The sequence below is a fragment of the Pseudonaja textilis genome, chromosome Z, assembly GCF_049901715.1.
Source record: "Pseudonaja textilis isolate UNSWEBS1 chromosome Z, rPseTex1.2, whole genome shotgun sequence".
Lineage (NCBI taxonomy): Eukaryota > Metazoa > Chordata > Lepidosauria > Squamata > Elapidae > Pseudonaja > Pseudonaja textilis.
In genome coordinates, this window is record NC_142008.1 from 121,295,065 (window position 1) to 121,306,526 (window position 11,462).

Genomic DNA, 11,462 nt, shown 5'->3' on the forward strand with positions numbered 1-11,462 from the left:
ACAATCCGGATCAAGTATGGCGAGGTATGGACCTCAAAAATATCTTTGGCTCCTGGCTCCCAAAACTGCCAGGATTACAAGCTATAGTAGCGCTCATAGGTATTATTGCTGCAATAGTCTGTCACTGCTAGCAGAAAAACGCGCCATTGCACAGGTCAATGCCCTCTGGGAAAAAGAATCTCTGTACAAAGCTATACCCTCAGAGGACCCCGATGAGAACATGCGCACGGGCTTCTGTATGGGCTATAGCGAGGAACCAGAAGAAATCCCTCTGCGTAAAACTAAAATAGAGGAGATGCAGCAGCGAATCCACATCTAATAGCCTGGGCATATGCCAAAGCCTCACGTAGGCAAAGGAGTTTTGATACCTGCAAGACCTCATGTAGGCTGAAAGCAGGTATCAGGAACAAAAGGATGCTGCCCACCTTGGGCTACTGGCTGGACTGCAGGCGCGGATTGGTTACTTTGTATCCCTTAAGCACTGTGATTGGGCTCTACAATGTATCCACTGAGACCCCCCACTCTTTTAACATGTAAAGTAGACTGAACTTTCTCTTTTGTGATGTTTAACAATGTGTGTTCAATAAAAGAGCTCCCCTGAGCGTGTGTTCGGGGCTGCTCATCCAAGACTGAACCGGCTTGGTCTCTTTCTTGATGCATTGGACTCAATGAGAAGCCCTCCTAATGCAGAGCAAAGCCGCATCTGGTGACCCGGATGTGATCTGCTGAAAAGAAGCAGACCCGCCCGCCTTCAACCTCCCATCTCACCCGGCCGGACTAGCCAGTTGCAACCCAGGGACGCCATCTAGTGTCACGGATCCCTCCCAGGAGAAAATCCTCCTTCAGGTGAGTATGGGCGGGAAATTCTCTAAAGCGCAGATGGTGTATCTGCAAGAATTAAGGAATTAACGAAGAGCTCAATTTTGATTCTTAGGAGTCAGGGCAAAACGCTCCCGGCTCCAACTAAAAAGGACCTCATAGCCCTTTTTAAAGTACATCCACACGCAGTGTCCGGCTTATCCGGAAAAGGGGTCCTTAAAAGTCTCCACAGGGCAACGTTTGGGTGACTTTTTTCATGATACTCCCAGGGCTCCGCCAAAGATTTTAACCACCTGGCGGATAATTATGGAATGTTTAAAAGTTCACAGCTCAGCGCTGACTAACGCTGGCACCACCACCCCGCGGGAGGTCCCCCTCCCTATGCTGCTGAGACCAAAACCAAAGACGCTCTCCCACTGGAAGCCTCTTCCCCCACAGCTCCTGAACCCTCGGTTCCTCCTAAATTAAATCCTGGGGGATCAGACACCCATGGGAGCAGTTGCACAAGTCATGGCACAGGGGCGCAAGGAGGCTCTCTTACCCTAGAGGAGCTCTCCCTCTGCCCCATAGAATATGTGGGGGATGGAGCTGGGAATATGGTGCCTAGGCTTGAACCCTTATCCATGAAATTAATTAGAGATTTAAAACAAGCTGTGGCCATGTATGGCATTCAGGCACCGTATGTCAGAGGTCTCATTAACACCATCAGCACCTCCTTTTTATGCTACCCCAAGATTGGAAAGACCTCTTCCGAATGATACTGACAGGACTGCAGTACGTTGTGTGGGAATCAGACTTTCATGCCGAAGCTGAGAAAGTTGCTCATGATCATGGCTCAAAAGCAGATCAAATTTTTGGCATGGGCGATTCGCTGACTTAACATCCCAGACAACGATCCCACAGCGAGTTCTCGCCCTTGTCAGTATCATTGCTATTAAAGCCCTTGATAAGGTCGATGATCCTGCCTCTGGGGCCATAGGCTCCTTTTCCAAAATTACCCAGGATCACATCAGCCTTATGCTGAATTCATAGAGGAGCTCCAAAAGGCTGTCCAGAGGCAAATTTCAAATGGAGAGGCCCGCAGAGAGATTCTGTGGAAATTAGCCTTTGAGAATGCAAATGAGGATTGCAAAAGGATTCTGCAGCCTCTGGCTGCCTGAGGGGGCTTCCTCTCGGACTATCTAAAGGCTTGCAGAATCATGGGGACTGTTTCCTACAATATGGAACACCTGGCAATGGCCCTGCAGCAAGCAAATTCTCAAAACAGGCCAGCTGGGAATTGCTTCAATTGTGGGAAACCAGGCCACTTCAAAGCACAATGTAGGGCTAGGGACAATCCACAAAACAACAACAAGCCAAAAACAATTTGCCCAAGGTGCAAAAAAGGGTACCAATGGGCAAACCAGTGTCGCAGCAGCACCCCCCCAACCGCAGGGAAACTAGAGGGGGGGCAGTCAGCCAGCCCCACTCCAAAGGCTGACACCATATCTTTCCAATTAGTTGCTTCTGAAGATATGGAAATTGACATCCCAGGCACTGTGTACTTTCTCCCCACGTGTCTGAAAACCATCCCTCCTGCCATGACGCCCCTCATAATTTATCCTATCCGGGACCTCATGGCAAAAGGAATTATTGCATCTCCATTTCTGAGAGATTCCGATGACTTTTCCTCAGTTGCCATAGCGGTAATTGGAAATACTCCCACAAAATTTAGCAAGGGAGAACTAGTGGCAACTGCTGTTCCAGTACATGTTAAAACTGAAGATGCCTGGGCATTCGCTGTCCATCAATCTATGGAACAAGCCAGGCCTGTATTACAATTCACAATCAATGATAAGGTCTTTTCAGGTCTCTTAGATACTGGAGCTGATGTTAGTGTCATCCAAACGGCTGAGTGGCCGGATGATTGGCCCCTGGAAACTGCCCCGGCTTTTCGGGGAGTGGGAGGAGTTCAGCACGCCCACCGTAGCAAACACTGGCTACCGGTGAGTTCATCTGATGTCTCTCGCACTGCCTACCTCCAACCCTTGGTGCTACCACTACACACTAACCTGCAGGGCCGTGATCTCATGTCTCAACTTACTGCAAAACTCATCATAGACTAATGGCATCCTCCACTGAAACCCCACTGCGGCTGCAACTAAAAACCACAGAGCCTGTTTGGGTGGATCAGTGGCCCCTCACTATAGACAAATTAGAAGCCTTGCAATCACTTGTCCAGGACCAAATTGTCAAAGGGCATGTTGAACCATCTGTCAGCCCATACAACACCCCCATTTTTGTTGTGAAGAAAAATCAGGGAAATGGAGGCTCTTGCAGGATTTGAGGGCCTTGAACATGATTATAAAACCAATGGGGGCATTACAATGTGGTCTGCCAAATCCCAATATCATCCCTGAAAAATTTGATCTCATGGTTGTTGACCTAAAGGATTGTTTTTTTTCTATCCCACTGCATGAACTTGACTGCGCCTTGTTCGCCTTTACTCTGCCTCGCTTGAATAACTCCTCTCCCTCCTCTCACTTTCAATGGAAAGTCCTACCTCAGGGCATGCTCAACAGCCCCACCATGTGTCAGCACTATATAAATAAGGTCCTGTTACCCTATCGTTCTGCCTATCCACAATTTCTGGTGTATCATTACATGGATGACATCCTTGTTGCTGCTCCTGGACCCCCAGGTACAGTGTTTGCTTCGTTCTCTTTCTTGAAAGCCATCCTCGCAAAGGGAGGCTTGCACATAGCTTGAAAAGGTACAAGTGCTGACTCCCTATGCATATCTAGGCTATAAAATGCTCTCAACTACTGCCTATCCTTCACTCCCCTCACTCTCTCTGCCTCCTCAACCTACCCTGGTTCAGCTTCAACAATATCTGGGCACCATTAATTGGGCCCGACCTTTCCTGCCACTAACCACTGACACTCTTTCTCCGCTGTTGAAGCCCTTACTTGGGGAAAGGGCCCGCTGACAAAATATCCTTGCAGCAACCTCAGCTTCAAGCGCTGACCCTTATAGAAGAGAACATACGAGAATATGGGTGGATAGGGCCGCTGCCAATACTCCTCTAGATATGGTCATTCTAGCCACCCCAAGGCTCATGACCGTGGCAGTGACCCAAAGAACCAAAAGCTCCACTTCTTAGAGTGGATCCATCTCTCCCACACGCCCCGATGCTCCATCACTTCCAAACCAGCTCAATTGGCTCAATTAATCGTAAAGGGCAGGAGCCGCACAAAAGCACTCATGGGGATAGATGTCTCCACACTTTTTATCCCCTTCTTGCTGCAAATTTGGGAACCTCTATTCCAAAACTCCCAGGAGCTTCAGTTGGCCTTATCCGAATGGCCTGGGCTAGTGTCCTGCCACCCACCCGCTGACCCACGTTTTCAGATCATTCGAACCATACCCATCTCCTTTCTCCTCTCCCATCAGCAAACAACCTTTGGTCAGTGCCCTGACTATATTTGCTGATGGCAGCAGGGAACGAGGGGCATGCGCTTGGCAAAAGAATGGAGCATGGCACACCAAAACCACCCCTGTGCAGACTTCACCACAAAGGGCTGAGCTTGCTGCAGCCATACTAGTCCTCCAAAATTTCAGCAAACCCCTCAACAGTCTTGGACAGACTGTATGTTACCCAAATAGTCTCTACCATCCACGACTCTTACCTCTCTCCGCTATTGACAAGAACCTTCTCTCTCTTTTGTTACACTGCAACAGCTTGTTGCGCAACGACAACACCCTCTCTTTGTAGCCCACATTCGCAGCCACCAGCCTTTCCCAGGAATTCTCCAGGAAGGCAATGGCGTGGCTGATCAGCGGCTGCAGGTATTATGACCACGCACACCCTAACTCCCTGGGAAAGCCATTCTTACTTTCATCAAAATGCCAAAGCCCTCATGAAACATTTTAACCTTACCATGGCAGAAGCCTCAGCCATCAGACAGCAATGCCCCACCTGCAGTCAACAAGCCAATTCCATCCCCTTAGGAGTAAATCCCCGCGGGTTGAAAGCCTGTGAAATATGGCAAATGGACATTACTCAGTTTCCTCCATTTGCCCCCTGGAAAATACCTGCATGTCACAATTTATACTTATTCAGGGTTCATAATGGCAACCCCGCAGAGAGGAGAAGCCTCTAAACATGTCATTAACCACTGCATTCGCACCTTTGCATCGTTGGGACGCCCAAACAAAATAAAAACAGACAATGGTCCTGCATACACAAGTGCGGCTATGTCAGAATTTTGCTCTAAGTGGCAGGTCACCCACAAATTTGGGATCCCTTACAACAGCCAGGGACAAGCCCTGGCAGAGAGAGCCAATTTAACTTTAAAGACAGCGCTAGAACGACATCTGACCAAAGGGAAAAAACCCTTGGCCTCCCGGCGATGCAAAACACCCTTAATCTTTGCCTTTATACACTTAATTTCCTCAATCTCTCTGGCACCCTGCTATGACAGCAGCGGAGCGACACTTTTCCTCCACCCCTCTCCTGATTCTCCCAAACCACAGGTATACTACACGCCAACTGCCAGACCCTGCTTGGAAGGGTCCTGCTGATCTCCTCACCTGGGGTCGCGGCTACGCAGCTATCCAGCTTCCAGATCGTGTCCTGTGGGTTCCTGGACGGCACGCGTCAGACCATTCCACCCCAAGGTAGCAAACCACCAGCTGCAGACATATCAACATGATCTGCCCTGCTGCTTCGCTGACCCTCCTCCTCCTCCTCTTCCTCCTTGCTGCACATGCCTCCAAAGTTTCCATTCCATCCAGAGTAACGCATTGCTTCACGCCAGACACCCCCTCCTGCTGATCTGCACTGCATCCTGGAACATTTTTCCCCTTATCTCAGATGGTCAACGCTTCCTCAGCCATGGTCCTACATCTCCAGCAACGCCTCTTTCCGGTCAACACCTTTGAACAATCCCCTCGAGCCTACACTTCTCATATCCCATCCTACTGCAACCGCCTACTATTGTTCAGGTCGACGCCTCCATGATTCTACATGCAACACCCACAGCTCCTGGACAATCCTCAGACTCGCTCACCTCATCATCATCGCATGAGACAATTCGTGAATCAGCCTGACACTCATATTCAGAACCCCCTTTGCTGCATAGGATTAAAAGATTACAAAAACCCACCAAACCAGATGACTGCACTCCTGCTTGACCAAAACCACACAAGCAGGCTTCACTCGACTGACTCTCATTTACCATACCCAGCAACCACAGAGATGCCTTTCTACTGGGAAAACTTGCCAGAATAATGGGACTATGTATCAGTTATGCAAAATGAACTCAAAAACTATTTGCTATGACCCCAAGATGGCTGTTTGCCTCAATGTTACTTTGTGGGCGGACTTCAAAAGCCTCTGGCAGAGCCGATCCTGAAGGGGAGGGAAAACTTTACTACCTAAATCACACCACTGTGCTTAAGGATGGTACTGACCCAATTGTCTTAACTTTTGATGTTTGCATTGCTTGTTCCAAACGAGGATATCCTTGTGGGTCAGATCATTGGAAAACCAAATATGCTCATGATCATAAGTATTTGTGTCCCACGCCCATCAATTGGGCCGTAGGGAAACCCTAATCATTGGATCTCTGCGGGGCTCCATTGAATGCTCGGTTTGGTCTTGTGTCTGTGATTACACTGGGGGAGGGTACTCAGGCTGCAATCATCTGTCACATTTTAAACGAGTATCAGGGTCTACCAAGGACAACAAGGTGAGATCACTATCTCCAGACAACACCCCGCCAAGGATACCTATGGTATAGGGATTGATGGCATAGGAGCAGACCCAAACACCTACATTACTATAAAAACAGAAGTGATATATGAGGGTAAGGAAACATCATTAGACTGGTGGTGTATAATAATTTAAGAAAGTTAGATAAAGCCCTGATACCAGCATAATAGCAAAAAACCTATTCATGGACATGGCAGAAAAAATTGCAAAACAACTTGCAATAACCAATTGCTTTGTCTGCGGGGAACCACCACAGGAGAACAGTGGCCATGGCAAGCCTTAGAAGCCTCGCCATCACTGTTCAACAACATGTCTTCTATAGGAAACATAACAGCCAGAACTGCCCCCGACCCCTTATCTGGACAATTACTACCAATCTAATCGGTAGAAACTGCTTCTCCCGAAACGGGTCCATTCCGGTAGGACATCTCCTTTGTTTAGGTCAATGGGACATCTCCTACCGGAATTGGACAGCACCTGATAATGCTACTACCACACCCACAAAATTCAACACAACCTCCTCCCTTATCTCAGGGACACTTCATCCTCCCAGAACTGGACTGCACCCAATGACATGTATTGGATCTGCGGCAACCTAGCCTACCCATCCCTCCCAGCAGATTGGCAAGGGTCATGTATTGGGATGGATAAGACCTTCCTTCTTCCTCCTTCCAATCTCAGTGAAGCAGGAACTAGGCATCCCTGTTTATGACATGTTGTCTTGCAAAAAGGAAAGCCGACAATGCTTTTTGCAGGCTTCCCCTGCCAATCAGATACACAGGGGACACCTGGACCTCAGAAAGAATCGTCTGCACCTATGGCATGGCTACTTGGGCCCAAGGCGGGTCTTATGGGTACAGGACCCCCATATATATGCTTAATAGAATCATTCGTTTGCAAGCTGTCTTAGATTTAGCAGGTCAACGAATAGATAAGGCTCTAAACACTCTTGCAACTGCTACAGACAAATTACGCACAGCTGTCTACCAAAATTGCTTGGCTTTGGATTATTTATTAGCCAAGGAAGGGGGTATGTGGAAGGTTTAATCTCACAAATTGCTGTCTTCAAATTGACAAGGTTGGCAAAGTCGTAGCGCAGTTAACTACTGGAGATGCGACAATTAACTCTACAATCCGGATCAAGTATGGCGAGGTATGGACCTCAAAAATATCTTTGGCTCCTGGCTCCCAAAACTGCCAGGATTACAAGCTATAGTAGCGCTCATAGGTATTATTGCTGCAATAGTCTGTCACTGCTAGCAGAAAAACGCGCCATTGCACAGGTCAATGCCCTCTGGGAAAAAGAATCTCTGTACAAAGCTATACCCTCAGAGGACCCCGATGAGAACATGCGCACGGGCTTCTGTATGGGCTATAGCGAGGAACCAGAAGAAATCCCTCTGCGTAAAACTAAAATAGAGGAGATGCAGCAGCGAATCCACATCTAATAGCCTGGGCATATGCCAAAGCCTCACGTAGGCAAAGGAGTTTTGATACCTGCAAGACCTCATGTAGGCTGAAAGCAGGTATCAGGAACAAAAGGATGCTGCCCACCTTGGGCTACTGGCTGGACTGCAGGCGCGGATTGGTTACTTTGTATCCCTTAAGCACTGTGATTGGGCTCTACAATGTATCCACTGAGACCCCCCACTCTTTTAACATGTAAAGTAGACTGAACTTTCTCTTTTGTGATGTTTAACAATGTGTGTTCAATAAAAGAGCTCCCCTGAGCGTGTGTTCGGGGCTGCTCATCCAAGACTGAACCGGCTTGGTCTCTTTCTTGATGCATTGGACTCAATGAGAAGCCCTCCTAATGCGGAGCAAAGCCGCATCAATCAGCTCTAAATTACACACTTATCAATGCCTGTTAAAATGTATCTTTATCACTTTATCATAAATGCAAATTTATCAATAATTAATCAATTCCACATGTATCAATCAATGATAAATAAAAAATATTTATTTATAAATAAATGAGCCATAAATTCTAAATTTATTGTTGATAAATTATAAACCAGGAATAGTAAATATATGTTTACTGTCTTGAACTGTATGCCGCAACTGTTTAAGACAATGGCTCATAAATTGACCCATCTCAGTCACACATGATGTAGAACATGGATGTCAAACTTGATTTCATTGAGGGCTGCATCAGGGTTGTGTTTGACCTCAGGAGGCTGGGGTGGGTGTGGCCAGCTCAATGTCACTTATAAAGGCTCCATTTTTATCCAAGATGGCCCTCCCGAGCTCCATTTTTGCTGGCAAAGGTTGCAGGAGGTCATCATGGCCCAAAATGAAGACCTCCCAAGTTCCCTTTTTTCTAACAGAGGCACCATGGGCTGCTCCTTTGCTGTTATCAGGGTGGGCTCAGGGGCCAGATCTAAGTACCCTGTGGGCCAGATCTTGCCCCGGGGCCTTGAATTTGATACCTGATGTAGGAGATAATCAGTCTAAGCCTGAAGGAAGGGTCAAATGTGTCATCAGTCATGAGTTCCTTCATACCCACAAGAGATTTAAGTCCAGCCAACCTTGAATTCCTTAATTACTGCCAAATTACTTTGACCATTAATAATTAAGATTCTTTGCAATAAATCTTCATACTGCCATTGTCAATCCTACTTTTCTCAGCCTGTTTGTTTGTTTCATTGAGTGATTGATTTCTATAGCTGCCTATCTTAAAAAGTGATTATTGAACCATCTGCATCTCAAATCTCAATGTGGTTTAACAGAACAACAAAATAAAAAGTTGGAAGGAATCTTGTAGGGCAACCCCCTGCTGAAGCATGGAAAGAAGGGGAAAGCCTGTTTTTTCAAGATAGTCAAGATGTCAATTTTCAGAAGTTTCAGTTAGACAAGAAGCAGCTTGATGTTTTCTTCATGACATCACTGGGATACATGTGAGAGCAGAAGCCAGACATAATCATCTGGAGAACAGTTTGAGACTCTGGATACTGGTTCATTCAGTGAAGAATATATTTGCACACTGGAGATCCCTAGTCATAATCTGTCCATCAGTTTGTTTCCTTGCAATAAAATATTTCAAACAATTCAAAAATCATTGGCAGGAGGGAAAGAAATTGAAATTTCCAAAAGAAAGTGTAGGAGAAGAGCACAACTAGAAGGCAGAGTTAAGTATGTCATCAGCTTAGAATTGGACACATGGACACAAACAGTCCAAGCCCAATCCTCTTGAATTCATTGATTCTTCTCTGACACAATCTAGTACAATGTAAGTTGACCAAATTTTTGTATATAGGCTTGAGCAATAAATCTTTGAAATGCAAGTTAACATGTGATTCCTGATTCTGACAGAATCTGACTTCTTGTCTCTTCTGCTCCTTTCTTAGAGCCACAATTCCTCAATTCTTTTTTTTTCTCCTCAAAATTTTAGTTCTTCTAAATATCTCTTCATCCTCAAGTAATCTATGAATGACCCTTGACACTGGGTTTCTTTGTCTTGCCCCTTCCTGATCCAAAAAAATAATTAAATGATTTTATTAGATGAAAAAGAATGAAGCCCTCAACTGGGTGTCAGCAAACGTCATAGGCAGAGTTTTCTTAATGCATTTTTCATCTCTTTGTTCCTAAGGGTATATATGATGGGATTTAGGAGTGGAGTAATTGTGGTGTAGAAGACTGCTACCACTCCATCCAATGGATCTTGGGACCCTGGACGGAGATAGATGAACACCAAGGGAACATAGTAAGTCACCACAACTGTGAGGTGAGCGGCACAAGTGGAGAATGCCCGATGTCGTCCTTCAGCATTACGAATCCTGAGAATAGTTGAGATGATGTAGATGTAGGACGTGATGATAAGGAGGAAGCAAGTCATGGCCAAGAAACCAATGTCTATAAAGGTGGCCATCTCATTGAGTGTGGTGTCAGTGCAGGCTAATTTCAAGACAGCTGGGATATCACAGAAGATGTAAGCTACTTGATTGCCACGGCTGTAGGGCAAATGGAAGGTGAGGGTGGTTTGTATCATCGAGTGCACAGAGCCCCCAAACAAGGTTCCCAAGGAGAGACAGAGGCAAACTTTGTGGTTCATGATGTTGCCATAGTGGAGTGGCTTGCAGATGGCCAGGAAGCGATCATAGGCCATCACAGTGTAAAGAAAGCACTCAGTACATCCCAGGAAGTGGAAGAAGAACAGTTGAGTCACACAGCCACCAAAAGAGATGATGCTGCCCCCTTCCAGGAATCCAGCCACCACCTTGGGTACCACTACAGAGGATACGGTCATATCCAAGAAGGATAAATGGCAAAGGAACCAATACATGGGCTTGTGAAGCTGGGGTTCAAGGACCACTGCCAAGAGAATGAGGAGATTTCCTAAGAAGGTCATTAGATAGATAAGTAGAAAGAAGACAAACAAAAGAAATTGGAGGTCATGAGGGTAAGGGAAACCATCAATGATAAAATAGTAAACCCCTGTTTGATTTTCACACTCCATATGGACAAGTAAAATAGGGTACCAGCTTGATGATGGGAAGGATTCTTCTGCAAAAGAAATGAACAAAAACACATCAGTTGTTCAAAGTGATAAATAGATGATACTAGATAGATAGATAGATAGATAGATAGATAGATAGATAGATAGATAGATAGGTGGGGTGGGTGGGTGGGTGGATAGATAGACAGGCAGATAGACAAATAGACAGATAATGGATGGATGAGGAGAAAAGGAGAGGAGAGAAGAGAAATAAAGATAGATAGATATAGATAGATAGATAGATAGATAGATAGATAGATAGATAGATAGATAGATGATAGATAGATAGTGGATGGATGGATGAGGAGAAAAGGAGAGGAAAGGAGAGAGAAGGAGAGGAGAAGAGAGATACATATCTGTTGTGGCTCCGGGCTTGGATTCAGCTCCTGTGAT

General features: G+C 46.1%; 1 protein-coding gene across 1 annotated transcript; it reads right to left on the minus strand.

Annotated features, from left to right (window-relative positions):
• Positions 1-665: 665 nt before the first annotated feature.
• LOC113451531 (olfactory receptor 10G6-like) lies at positions 666-11,030 on the minus strand. Its single transcript, XM_087917280.1, has 2 exons — positions 10,117-11,030; positions 666-738 (listed from the first exon to the last, which is right to left on the minus strand). Exons 1-2 carry the CDS (start codon positions 11,028-11,030, stop codon positions 666-668), a joined length of 987 nt encoding a protein of 328 aa, XP_087773406.1.
• Positions 11,031-11,462: the final 432 nt, after the last annotated feature.